The sequence below is a fragment of the Heteronotia binoei genome, chromosome 4, assembly GCF_032191835.1.
Source record: "Heteronotia binoei isolate CCM8104 ecotype False Entrance Well chromosome 4, APGP_CSIRO_Hbin_v1, whole genome shotgun sequence".
In the NCBI taxonomy this organism is placed as follows: domain Eukaryota; kingdom Metazoa; phylum Chordata; class Lepidosauria; order Squamata; family Gekkonidae; genus Heteronotia; species Heteronotia binoei.
The window spans coordinates 13,035,130-13,049,116 of NC_083226.1; the positions used below are offsets into that span (position 1 = coordinate 13,035,130).

General features: G+C 49.5%; 1 protein-coding gene across 1 annotated transcript in view; it reads right to left on the reverse strand.

Moving 5' to 3' along the window:
• Positions 1-13,987, reverse strand: part of RABL3 (RAB, member of RAS oncogene family like 3) — a 32,001-nt gene that overhangs the window by 11,743 nt on the left and 6,271 nt on the right. The window contains exons 3-5 of the mRNA XM_060236799.1: positions 12,533-12,662; positions 6,325-6,439; positions 2,869-3,019 (exon numbers count right to left, since the gene is read on the reverse strand). Coding sequence (XP_060092782.1) covers positions 2,869-3,019; positions 6,325-6,439; positions 12,533-12,662 — 396 coding nt within the window. The remainder of the gene's footprint in view (positions 1-2,868; positions 3,020-6,324; positions 6,440-12,532; positions 12,663-13,987) is intronic.

Here is a 13,987-nt window from a genome sequence, read left to right on the forward strand (position 1 = left end):
CACCCTGTGAGGTGGGTGAGGCTGGAGAGGGCTCTCACAGCAGCTGCCCTTTCAAGGACAGAGTCTCAGAGTGGCCTACAATCTCCTTTCCCTTCCTCCCCCACAACAGACACCCTGTGAGGTGGGCAGGGCTGGAGAGGGCTCTCACAGCAGCTGCCCTTTCAAGGACAGAGTCTCAGAATGGCCTACAATCTCCTTTCCCTTCCTCCCCCACAACAGACACCCTGTGAGGTGGGTGGGGCCGAGAGGGCTCTCCCAGCAGCTGCCCTTTCAAGGACAACCTCTGCCAGAGCTATGGCTGACCCAAGGCCATGCTAGCAGGTGCAAGTGGAGGAGTGGGGAATCAAACCCGGTTTTCCCAGATAAGAGTCCGCACCCTTCACCACTACACCAAACTAGCTCTCCGACACCCTGTGAGGTGCCCCCCCCAGAACACCAGGTAATCACAGATCAATTCTCCATTGCACCCTATGGGAATTGGTCTCTATAGGGAATAGTGGAGTGCCCATCAGGCATCCCCACCCCGCTTTCTGATGACCCTGAAACAGGAGGATCCTCCAAACTGGATGATCCCCTGCCGCCACCTTGGGATTGGCAACCCTATATACTGTACGTATAACGCACTAGTTTCAACTTCAATGATCCTGTGTGATCCAGCTCTAACAAGACCTGCTTCCTATCTCTTTTTTGCAAACTCTTCATGAAAGCATAATTCTGGTGGCAATATGTGCAAAAGTCTCACACACGTTCCCCCTGGTAACAGGGCTGCCACTCCGTCACTTCACTCCTTGCCGTAAGAGCATCCATTTTGGGGGCCAGACAAAAACTGCAATAAGAGTGGAATTGCTGTGTTTAACCTGCTTGCTAGCTGATCAACAGTGTTAGGTCTGTGACGTTATACAAGTCGCTTCCTCACCCTAAGCGCGTAGTACAGCTTCGAGTTGAAGCCACAGCTTGGAGGCTTCTGCTTTTGAAGTGACCGACTCGAGCTGGTTATATTATGATAACAATGCTGGAGGGCGGGGGGGGGGGGGGAAGCTTCGCTAGTAGAGAAAAAAAGGCTCCTAGCGCTTCAAACATGTAATGGTCTGAGCCCAAGGATATAGTTGTAAAGAAGTACTTTTCTCCCAATACAAAAACTTGTGGACGCTCAATCAAATTGCTGAGCAGTCGGGTTAGAACGGATAAAAGGAAGTCCTTCTTCACCCAAAGGGGTGATTAACACGTGGAATTCACTGTCCCAGGAGGGGGCGGCTACAAGCACAGCCAGCTTCAAGAGGGGACTGGATAAACATCTGGAGCAGAGGTCCATCAGTGGCTCTTAGCCACAGGGCATAGATGGAAATCTCTGTCTGGGGCAGTTACGCTCTGTATTTTTGGTGCTTGGGGGAGGCAACAGTGTGAGGACTTCTAGTGTCCTGGCCCCACTGGTGGACCACCTGATGGCACCTGGATTTTGGAACCACTGTAAGATACAGAGTGTTGGACTGGATGAGCCATTGGCCTGATCCAACATGGCTTCTCTTATGTTCTTCTGTGACAGAGAGCGTTGGACTGGATGGGCCATTGGCCTGATCCAACATGGCTTCTCTTATGTTCTTTTGTGACACAGAGTGTTGGACTGGATGGGCCATTGGCCTGATCCAACATGGCTTCTCTTATGTTCTTCTGTGACACAGAGTGCTGGACTGGATGGGCCATTGGCCTGATCCAACATGGCTTCACTTATGTTTTTATATGACACAGAGTGTTGGACTGGATGGGCAATTGGCCTGATCCAACATGGCTTCACTTATGTTCTTATATGACACAGAGTGTTGGACTAGATGGGCCACTGGCCTGATCCAACATGGCTTCTCTTATGTTCTTCTGTGATACAGAGTGTTGGACTGGATGGGCCATTGGCCTGATCCAACATGGCTTCACTTATGTTTTTATATGACACAGAGTGTTGGACTGGATGGGCCATTGGCCTGATCCAACATGGCTTCACTTATGTTCTTATATGACACAGAGTGTTGGACTAGATGGGCCACTGGCCTGATCCAACATGGCTTCTCTTATGTTCTTCTGTGACACAGAGTGCTGGACTGGATGGGCCATTGGCCTGATCCAACATGGCTTCACTTATGTTTTTATATGACACAGAGTGTTGGACTGGATGGGCCATTGGCCTGATCCAACATGGCTTCTCTTATGTTCTTCTGTGATACAGAGTGTTGGACTGGATGGGCCATTGGCCTAATCCAACATGGCTTATCTTATGTTCTTCTGTGACACAGAGCGTTGGACTGGATGGGCCATTGGCCTGATCCAACATGGCTTCTCTTATGTCCTTATGTGATGCAGAGTGTTGGACTGGATGGGCCATTGGCCTGATCCAACATGGCTTCTCTTATGTTCTTCTGTGACACAGAGTGTTGGACTGGATGGGCCATTGGCCTGATCCAACATGGCTTCTCTTATGTTCTTATATGACACAGAGTGTTGGACTGGATGGGCCATTGGCCTAATCCAACATGGCTTATCTTATGTTCTTCTGTGACACAGAGCGTTGGACTGGATGGGCCATTGGCCTGATCCAACATGGCTTCTCTTATGTTCTTCTGTGACACAGAGTGTTGGACTGGATGGGCCATTGGCCTGATCCAACATGGCTTCTCTTATGTTCTTATGTTTTTAATCCTGAGCCTTAGTGCCCCAGTCTCACCAAGACAGAGTCTTGAACCTGTAATATCTTCATTTAATGAATAAACCCACTCTGGTTTCACCAGAGGTCGTCATTGATGGGGACTGCGCAGCACCTGACAGACGGTCTCTCTGCACAGTCGAAAGGCTTCACCCAGATCGACAAACAAAGGTACCCACCAGGTTGATTTCTTCTGCACTGAAATCCTCAGCAAGGAAGGCCGTTCTGGTCAAGACGTCGTTGCGCTTCGCCTCCGGGATCTGGTCCAGTTTGGTTCCGATGACAAGCAGCGGGATCTGGTTATCAGCAAACTGCTCCCGGTCATAATCCCTGCACAGGAAGAGAATGGAGACAGCTGTCAGCAAAGGGCAGCCTCAACAGAATCCCAAAACTGCTAACATCACCTGGGGGAGTAGCCTCATTTTGGGCAGGAGCTCACAGGAGCAGAGCTCTGGAACCTCTAAATTTTATTGTGCTCTTTCTTTTTTACACCCCCCTCCCCAATACTCGAAGATGAAGAAGACAACTGCAGATTTATTCCCCGTCCTTCTCTCTGAATCAGAGATTCAGGGTGGCTTACAATCTTCTATATCTTCTTCCCCCCACGACAGACACCCTGTGAGGTGGATAAGGCCGAGAGGGCTCTCACAGAAGCTGCCCTTTCAAGGACAACTCCTACAAGAGTTATGGCTGACCCAAGACCATTCCAGCAGGTGCCAGTGGAAAATCAAACAAGGTTCTCCCAGATCAGAGTCCACACACTTAACCGCTACACCAAACTGGCTCTCATCTTGCTTCTGGACTCCATGGTTCCAACCCCCTGTGAGAATTTTGCTGAACTCTTTAAGATTTGGCAAACTTTCTAATATTCCCCCCACAAAAAATGGGGAAATAACCAAAACATATAAAGCAGATAGAAGGAAATCTTCATCATGCCACTGAGGCCAGATAGGAGAAAGCAATTTTAAAAAGTATGATGGGCTAAAGGTGACAACCTCTATCATGCCCACCCCTTAATAATCTATCTATCTTTAGACAAGTTCACCAAAAAAAAAGAAAAAGACCATCTTCCTGATCAAACTGAGCCCCAATGCCCTCCCCTCCTTGGTAGTATTTATGAGGAATCACTGCCACTTATAACCCACTTAAGAGGGTGGAGGATCTTTCTCTGTGGTTAACTTGATAAAATCTTCAGCATCTCTCAAACACCATCAGCCCATGAGAAACAAGAACCAAGGACTGAATGACAAGCGCAAGAAAACAAGCTCCTTCAACTACTAAAGTGTCCAAATAGCAAAAGACAGATAATCCATATTTAATGGCTTTTTGCTCGCTGAACCCAGCAAGCAGAGAAGGCTGACAACCTTATTATTATTATTGTCTTACCTGGGCAGAGGGGAAGGCAATTCCATGCTGACAGACATGCCATGGTCTCTTCCCTTTGTGAAGTCGAATAAACTCACACCCGGTACCGCTCTGCCCTGATCTGGATGGTCCAGGCTAGGGATGGGCATGAACCTATAAAAGGGCACCGAACCCAGAACTGACCCAAACGGACCCCATCGGAACCAGTCCGGCAAGTTTGGTTCCTCCTCCAACCATTCTTCTTTATTCAACATTATTTAGCAGGCCCACTGAGTTGTTAGGTTTAAATGGCTGCGAGCCATTTAATCTTTCCGTTCTGAAAGGGGAGGGGCGCCAAACCCATGGATTAAATGGACGCCATACAGCTATTTAAACCTAACAGCTGCGAGAAAGCTCCTGTGTCACTCTGCAGTTAGGGTTTCAATGGCTGGCCCCAAACAGCTGAAACGAAACAGCCAAAAGTCCAGGAAATGGCCACCCCTGCGCTATGAACTCCTTGGAAGAGGTTCTCAAGCCGACACATGCAGCCTACGGTGTGGAGGGAGGTAGAGCGTGGGCCCTAAGAAACACCCTTTAGGGCCCTAAATGGTCTGGGGCCAACATACCTTCAGGATCACCTCTCCCGGTATGTCTCCTGAAGAGCCTTGTGCTCACAAGATCAGAACCTACTGGTGACCCCTGGCCCAAAAGATGTCCAGCTGTCCTCAGCCTTGGCTCCTGTCTTGTGGGACCAAGTACAGTTCCAGATGTTCTGCCAGGCTTGCAGCTGAGGACAGCAATGGTCTCCCACCACATCTGGCCCATGACCCACCCCATGGAGAAACTACACATGCCACCAAAGACAGATCTGTCATCAGGTTTATCCTGATTACTAACAGTTTGATGTTTTAACAAAGTACTGTATGTTTTTAGCATGATGTAAACCGCCCTGAGCTCTTCAGGGGAGGGTGGACTAGAAATTAAGTAAAATAAATAAATATTGCAGGACCCATCTAGCCCAGAAGTCTCCATCCGGATCGGGAGTGACTCTCTGATGAGGTCTCTCTCAACCTGGGTACATGAGGTACTTTATCTGGCAATGCTGGGAATTTCCAGGAATACATGAAGCTCTGTGTTATACTGAATCAGACCTTTGGTCTGTCAAGGTCAATGTTGTCTCCTCAGACTGGCAGCGGCTTTCCTGGGTTTCAAGCGAAGGGCTTTCCCATTATCTAGTTTCTGGTGCTTCTTAATCTGGAGATTGAACCTGGGACCTTCTTCATAGCAAGCAGATCTGCTTTACTACTGAGCTGCAGCGCCCCCCCCCCCCTTAATCTGGGGCCTTCTGCATCCAATGTATAAGAACATAAGAGAAGCCATGTTGGATCAGGCCAGTGGCCCATCCAGTCCAACACTCTGAGTCACAAAAGAACATAAGAGAAGCCATGATGGATCAGGCCAATGGCCCATCCAGTCCAACACTCTGAGTCACAGAAGAACATAAGAGAAGCCATGTTGGATCAGGTCAGTGGCCCATCCAGTCCAACACTCTGTGTCACACAGTGGCCAATACACACACACACAGAGGCTAATAGCCACTGATGGACCTCTGCTCCATATTTTTATCCAATCCCCTCTTGAAGCTGGCTATGCTTGTAGCTGCCACCACCTTCTGTGGCAATGAATTCCTTTGGGTGAAGAAGGACTTCCTTTTATCCGTTCTAACCCGACTGCTCAGCAATTTCATTGAATGCCCACAAGTTCTTGTATTTTGAGAAAGGGAGAAGAGGACTTCTTTCTCTACTTTCTCCATACCATGCATGATCTTGTAAACCTCTATCATGTCACCTCGCAGTCGACATTTCTCCAAGCTAAAGAGCCCCAAGGATTTTCACCTTTCTTCATTAAATGTAGCTCTTCAGATCCTTGCTATGCATACTGCTGAAATGCTTAATGTTTTTAAGGTTTTAAATGTTTATATATTTAAATACCAATTTAATATTATGTTGACTTATCTGTTGTAAGCTGCCCTGAGCCACCTTGGTGGGAAGGGTGGGATATAAATAATAAATAAAAATAAAATAAATAAATAAATAGGGAAAATGTTCCAAACCTTTAATGATTCTAGTTGCCCTTTTCTGCACTTTTTCCAATGCTATGCACTCTTCCAGCAAGGGATGACCCTACAACGTGAACACAGTTCTTTCCCTTTCCAGAACCTCACCGTGTCTCTCATCCCTTGGTTGGTGACCCAGGGAAGTTAAGATGGATCTGCATCGCTGCACACTCACCCGTTTGTCACCAGGACACCTGAGGGGGCCGCGTCCCTGTTGAGAGCTTCCAGAGACCATCGATACAAGTTCTGGGAGGACTTCTTGTTGGTTAAGTCATGTACTAAAATGATGCCTAAGGAAGGAAAGGGATGAGTGTTTATTAAGCGGCGTCTTCCGAAATTCACCAAAATCAGATCAGAAGATCAAGGAGGTTCTTAACGACACCCCAAAACTTTTGCGATCAGGGTGTATTATTATGCTCGGCTAAATACCTGGCTGCAGGATGAAGGCTTAGAAGTCGCAGCTGGGAAATCAGGAAGTCCTCCTGGGGAGGTGATTCTCACAAAGCGTGTCATCCGAAAAATGTTTGACCTCCTGCCTTGCTTTGCAAGAGAATTGCAGGAGGGGGAAGAAAGAAGAAAAAGGGGAGAGTCTAAAGAGCAAAAGCTGAAGAGGGGAATGGACCCACATGCCAACTGAGGAAAGAAGAAGATATTGGATTTATATTCCGCCCTCCACTCCGAAGAGTCTCTGAGCGGCTCACAATCTCCTTTCCCTTCCTCCCCCACAACAGAGCTCCCTGTGAGGTGGGTGGGGCTGAGAGGGCTCTCACAGCAGCTGCCCCTTCAAGGACTGAGCCTCAGAGCAGTCACAATCTCCTTTATCTCCCCCCCCCCCACACACACACACAACAGACACCCTGTGAGATGAGTGGGGCTGAGAGAGCTCTCACAGCAGCTGCCCTTTCAAGGACAACCTCTGCCAGAGCTATGGCTGACCCAAGGCCATTCCAGCAGCTGCAAGTGGAGGAGTGGGGAATCAAACCTGGTTCTCCCAGATAAGAGTCCGCAAACTTAACCACTACACCAAACCGGCTCTCCACACCAAACCGGCTCTCCCTGAATGTGAGGCTAGCCGGTTGGCAGCCTCAGACATGCAGACATGCCCATGTCTTTAGGTCCCCAGGACCAACAGTGTATTCTTTCTCAAGGAAGACACAGCTGGGACTAAAGAATCCATTCGGTCTGGATAACGTACAGCACGTATCACATATTATCGTCGTTATATGTCCCTGTTTTATTATAAAGTTTTTTAGCTCGCCTTTCTGCCCCCCCATAGGGTCACTGAGGCAGTGAATCAATTAAAGCATACAAATCAAAACTGCATCTTATAAGGGCTACTAGAACAAGTGAAAACCAGAGCTTAAAATGAGCACAAAAGAGAAAAAACAAGTTCTCTCTTTAGGGAGACTCAAAATTTCTCCACGCTTGGTTGACACTTCCGTTGGCTGTTAAGGGAAAGGGGGTCAAGATCCGTGATCTCTTTTCACTTGCAAGTACTGCAGGATCCGACAAGCAAGCTTTAGCATTCGCAGCCAGCCCAGTGGCGGCCCTTGGCTTGTATTTCCACGGTATGTCAATTAAGGGCACAGAGGCTGCTTCCAGACTGTGCCACACGCCGGCTTCTGCACAGCAGGCAAAGACGCCCCTTTTCCAGCAACTACCACAGACTGTTCTTTCCTGTGACATTTCTGATTGGAAAGGATTCAGAGACGTCAAAGATGAAAGACGAAGCGGGAGATAATTTATGCAACGATAGCGGGAGAAATGGGGTTTGCGCAACAGGGGAGGGTGTGTTGCCAATATAGGTATATGGGGACAGAAGAAGAAGAACTGAAGAAGAATTGCAGATTTATACCCTGCCCTTCTCTCTGAATCAGAGACTCAGAGCAGTTTACAATCTCCTTTACCTCCCCTCCCCCCACAAGAGACACCCTGTGAGGTGGGTGGGGCTGAGAAAGCTCTCACAGCAGCTGCCCTTTCAAGGACAGGGTCTCAGAATGGCCTACAATCTCCTTTCCCTTCCCCCCCCCCCACAACAGACACCCTGTGAGGTGGGTGGGGCTGAGAGGGCTCACAGCAGCTGCCCTTTCAAGGACGAGTCTCAGAATGGCCTACAATCTCCTTTCCCTTCCTCCCCCACTGCAGACACCCTGTGAGGTGGGTGGGGCTGAGAGAGCTCTCACAGCAGCTGCCCTTTCAAGGACAACTCCTGCGAGAGCTATGGCTGACCCAAGGCCATTCCAGCAGCTGCAAGTGGAGGAGTGGGGAATTAAACCTGGTTCTCCCAGATAAGAGAGCTATGGCTGACCCAAGGCCATTCCAGCAGGTGGAAGTGGAGGACTGGGGAATCAAACGGGGTTCTCTCAGATAAGAGAGCTCTGGCTGACCCAAGGCCATTCCAGCAGCTGCAAGTGGAGGAGTGGGGAATGAAACCCGGTTCTCCCAGATAAGAGAGCTCTGGCTGACCCAAGGCCATTCCAGCAGCTGCAAGTGGAGGAGTGGGGAATGAAACCCGGTTCTCCCAGAGAAGAGTCCACACACTTAACCACGACACCAAACTGGCTCACTAAACAGGGGCTTACCAGCTCTGCTTGGCGGCTGCTCTGAAGGCTGGCATGGTGCGGCTAGCAGTTGGCTGCTGCTGAAGTCAGGGGGAGGTGGCTGGGCAGGTTCCTGCTGAACGGACACTGGAGCCTCCCCAGCAGGAGTGGGGCTGGGGTTGGTCCCATAGAGGGACCTGCAAGGCGCGTGCAAACTGTGCAGCCCTGTTTAGATAGCTGTGGAGGGTGGGCAAGGAAGACACGTGTGGCCAGGCTCCACAGAGCAGAGTGTGAGGGATGAAGTGAACAATGTTATATTCCCCTCCCCCTTTTGGACCGAGGCCGGAAGGGCTTGTAAAGAGACAGGCAAGGAGGAGGAGAAGAGATGATATTGGATTTATATCCCGCCCTATACTCTGAATCTCAAGAGTCTCAGAGCGGCTTACAATCTCCTATCTCAGTGGTGGCGAACCTATGGCACGCATGCTCCCTCGACCCGCCCCCCCTGGCCCGTGCATGAGGCTCTTAAGTCATATCTCATTGAAGTTCCTCCTCTCCCCAAACTCAGGCTCCTTCCCCCAAATCTCCAGGTATTTCCCAAACCTGGCAACCCCAATTGGGCCTCCTTCAGAGAGACAACAGGGCACTTTGACCTTTTTGAGCTCGTGGGCACCTTTGGCATTCTGATGGCGGGGAGGTGCAACCACAATGCACCCCCAAGCACAACAAACAGAGGAAAATTCCTTGCAGGTGTTTCTGCAGTTTTAAGGAGGGGGTTAGATGGGACCTACTAGGGCAGGGGTGGCCAAGCTTGCTTAACGTAAGAGCCACATAGAATAAATGTCAGATGTGTGAGAGCCACCAGACACTAATGTCAGATGTCTGAGAGAAGGAAGGAAGGAAAATAGGTGGGGAGGGGGAGAGAGAGGTGGAAAGAAAGCCACTTGAACTTTAAATGCATTCTCCAAGTCACTGGCTGGCTTGGCTTGAAGAAGGGGTTTAAAGAGACAAATGCCTTCTTTGGTGGGGGCTTCAAGAGCCCGCACGATGTGTGTGAAAGAGCCACAGGTGGCTCCTGAGCCACAGTTTGGCCACCCCTGCACTAGAGAGATGGGTATAAGGCAGCTTCCCATTTTCATGTGGCCAAGACCTGGTTGCATTTCATATTTCAAAACTGTTGTGGCATGGTCCAAGCCGAAGGGAAGAAGAGAGCATGGGTGTGTGGAGATCAGGGGTGGGGAGGAGAGATCAGGACCTTGAATCAAGCACGGTTTTTTAAAGGGATGTGGGTTTATTACAGGAAATGCTGTATCCCACTAATCTGGCAGAAACAGCGGCCGGGATCTCCTCTGGTTTAGGAGGGAAAAGTGAGGAACTACAGGCTTCCTTACTTTCAAATACGATGCTTCTGATAGCAATATCTGAGCAGAGCTGTTTCAGGCTACAGGGACCACAAGGCAGATTGTTGATAAGATGTTTTTGAAATGTTGCACTGCTGTTCTGGTTTTTCAGAGCATCCCTGACAAGTGTTTGTCCAGTCTCTGCTTAAAGACTGCCAGTGAGGGGGTCGATTGCACTGTTGAACAACTCTTACTGTTAAAAAGTTTTTTCTATTCCAGTCCTCTCCTCTGCTGCCAGCAGGAACAGCTCCCTGCCCTGCTCTAAGTGGCAGCCCTTCTAATGCTTCAAAAGAGCAATCATGCCTCCCCCCCTCAACCTCCTCTTCTCCAGACTGAATATTCCCAAGTGCCTTAGCCTTTCCTCATTGGGCTTGTTCTCCATGGTTACTCGGAAGTAATCTACAGTGAGCATTGTGACATCTACTCTCTACACATGCACAGGACTGCAGTTTTAGTTTAAAGAGAGAAGATACTGGATTTATATCCTGCCCTTCACTCTGAATCTCAGGGTCTCAGAGCAGCTCACAAGCTCCTTTATCTTCCTCCCCCACAACTGACACCCTGTGAGGTAGGTGGGGCTGAGAGAAGCTCTCCCAGAAGCTGCCCTTTCAAGGACAACTCTGTGATAGCTATGGCTGACCCAAGGCCATTCCAGCAGCTGAAAGTGGAGGAGTGGGGAATCAAACCCAGTTCTCCCAGATAAGAGTCCACATACTTAACCTCTACACCAGGTGTGGCCAACGGTAGCTCTCCAGATGTTTTTTGCCTACAACGCCCATCAGCCCCAGCCAGCATGGCCAATGGCTGGGGCTGATGGGAGTTGTAGGCAAAAAAACATCTGGAGAGCTACCGCTGGCCACCCCTACTCTACACCAAACTGGCCCTCCTTTCTCACATCAGACTTCCTAGTTAATACAATTCAGACTATCCCTGAAGTTTCCAAGGGTAGCCGTTACGGTCCATAGTATTTGAACCCAGGAGTACCTTAGAGACCAACAAGATTTGGAGAAGGGGGCACAAGCTTTCCAGCATTAGAGCTCCCTCAATTAGATAAAAGGAGCTTTGACTCTCAAAAATCTTTTTCTCTAAGGTGCTGTGGACTCAGATTTAGCCATATAAATCAATGGACTCCTTTCATCAACTTAATTTATTAACTAACATCATGCATCCCCTGCCAAAAGGACACTGAAGTGGTTTGACACACTCTCCCCTTCTCTTTTGTCCTCCCAACGAACCTATGAGATGGGTTAACTCAGAGCATATTAGAGGTCCAAGGTTTCCCAGCAAGCTGCCACGGCAGAGTGGGCATATGAATCAGATCCCATTTGGACAGCCTAGCTACCAGCTCCTACTAAACACGCTGTATTTTAATGTATTCTTTTTTCCTACTGGCAAACTAGAATGTTTATAATGTATGTTGCATGTTCAAAAGTAAATGAGGCGGACAGGAACACCTCTGGGAAAGGTATGTTCTCCGTTTAACGCAGACCTGCAAGCAACAGAGCAATGAACAGCCTCCGTTTGTTGCCTTATGACACTCTCACCATCATTCTCCCATTCTGACATGTTACTGTTTTGTTGGTTTCCTCAACAAATGCTATCCAGATCAAATATTCTTTCAGTTTGTTAACTTCACTGTGAGTTGTTTTTTCTAAACCTAAAACCTCAGTATTCAGGTTAAATTGCCGTGGTGGCATCTTGCGATAAATAAGTGGGTTTTGGGTTGCAGTTTGGGCACTTGGTCTCTAAAAGGTGCGCCATCACTGTCCTATATCGTCTCCCTCCACAACAGACATCCTGTGAGGTAGGTGGGGCTGAGAGAGAACTCCAGCAGCTGCCCTTTCAAGGACAGTCTCAGAATGGCCTACAATCTCCTTTCCCTTCCTTCCCCACAACAGACACCCTGTGAGGTGGGTGGGGCTGGAGAGGGCTCTCCCAGCAGCTGCCCTTTCAAGGACAGAGTCTCAGAACGGCCTACAATCTCCTTTACCTTCCTCCCCCACAACAGACACCCTGTGAGGTGGGTGGGGCTGGAGAGGGCTCTCACAGCAGCTGCCCTTTCAAGGACAGAGTCTCAGAACGGCCTACAATCTCCTTTCCCTTCCTCCCCCACAACAGACACCCTGTGAGGTGGGTGGGGCTGGAGAGGGCTCTCACAGCAGCTGCCCTTTCAAGGACAACTCCTATGAGAGCTATGGCTGACCCAAGGCCATTCCAGCAGCTGCAAGTGGAGGAGTGGGGAATCAAACCCGGTTCTCCCAGATAAGAGTCCACGCACTTAACCACTACACCAAACTGGCTCTCAAGAGGGAAAGAGCTGGGTCTGGTATGCCCTTCCCGTCTCTAACGGAGGATGATGCAAGGTGCAACGACAAACGGGGCAATGCTCGCCAACTCCATACAACTGCACTGCTGAAAAAGGAGGAGGGAAAGCGTACCTTACCATTGACCGAGTTGTAGAACACAACCCGAGTGCTTTTCACGCTGCTGGCACTGCCCACGGAGCCGCCGACATCCCACAGCTCGATGTAATAGGTCTTCTCTTCTGGGGTTCCTTCTTTGTAGTCGTGGATCTGACAATAAGTAGGACATCAAATAACCTGACTCGGGAGTTAAAAAGCAAACTGCTGCAATATGAAGCCACACGCTTTTACCCCACGGTCCCGTTCTGAAAGGAGGCGGTGAGCGCTACTCCAAAATGGCTGCCTCAGGAGGTGGAGCCAAAGGGAATACTTCCCTCTCCACCATCTCCTGGGAACGCTGTCAACATACAGGGTGTGAGGTAACATAGCTACCACGCCCAGCCCTCTAACTGGGCAGCCGGTGGGAGGGGGGAGGCACAAGGTCTCTGGTGGGCAGTTCTGAGGCTAGGCTGGAGCCCACCCTCAGCGTAGGACAAAGTTCCCCAACATGATGCCCGTGGGTACACGGGCACCCGCCAGTCCTTCCCTTGGTGCCCACCAAACTTCTGAGAAAGTGGGTGGGCCCACCACGAGGCAGGGCTTGTTATCGGCTGTCCTCGTTCAAATGAAAGTGGTTTCTACTGCAAGATGAGCAGGGCAGGTAAGCACCTGGGCTTCCCTTGAGTCAGTGTATGGTCCATCCCCCCTTCAAGATTCCCTTCTTCCCAGGAGATGGCGGAGAGGGAAGTGTTCCATTTGGCTCCACCTCCTGAGGCAGCCATTTTGGAGCAGCGCTCACCACCTCCTTTCAGAATCCCAAAGGTGCCCCCAGGTGAACATAAGAGAAGCCATGTTGGATCAGGCCAATGGCCCATCCAGTCCAACACTCTGCGTCACACAGTGGCAAAATTTTTTATATATACACAGACACTGTGGCTAATAGCCACTGATGGACCTCTGCTCTATATTTTTATCTAAAACCCTCTTGAAGGTGGCTATGCTTGTGGCCGCCACCACCTCCTGTGGCAGTGAATTCTACATGTTAATCACCCTTTGGGTGAAGAAGGACTTCCTTTTATCCGTTTTAACCTGGCTGCTCAGCAATTTCATCGAATGCCCACGAGTTCTTGTATTGTGAGAAAGGGAGAAAAGGACTTCTTTCTCTACTTTCTATATCCCATGCATTACCTTGTAAACCTCTATCATGTCACCCTGCAGTCGACTTTTCTCCAAGCTAAAGAGCCCCAAGCGTTTCAACCTTTCTTCATAGGGAAAGTTTTAAGGTTTTAAAAGGTTGGGGAACCCCTGATGCAGGAGACGGAGCTAGAGGGCTGGGAGCTGCCCAGGACAACCTGGGTCAGAGAACTCTTGAACCAGCCTTGCCTGAGACTCAGCTGAAGAGTTAGAAGGAAGTCTTTGGTCGTGTCCCTGCTTCACTGCAGGGAGAGTTAGGTCCCCAATCCTGCCAGGATTTAAAGGAAGGGTATTTTCCTCCT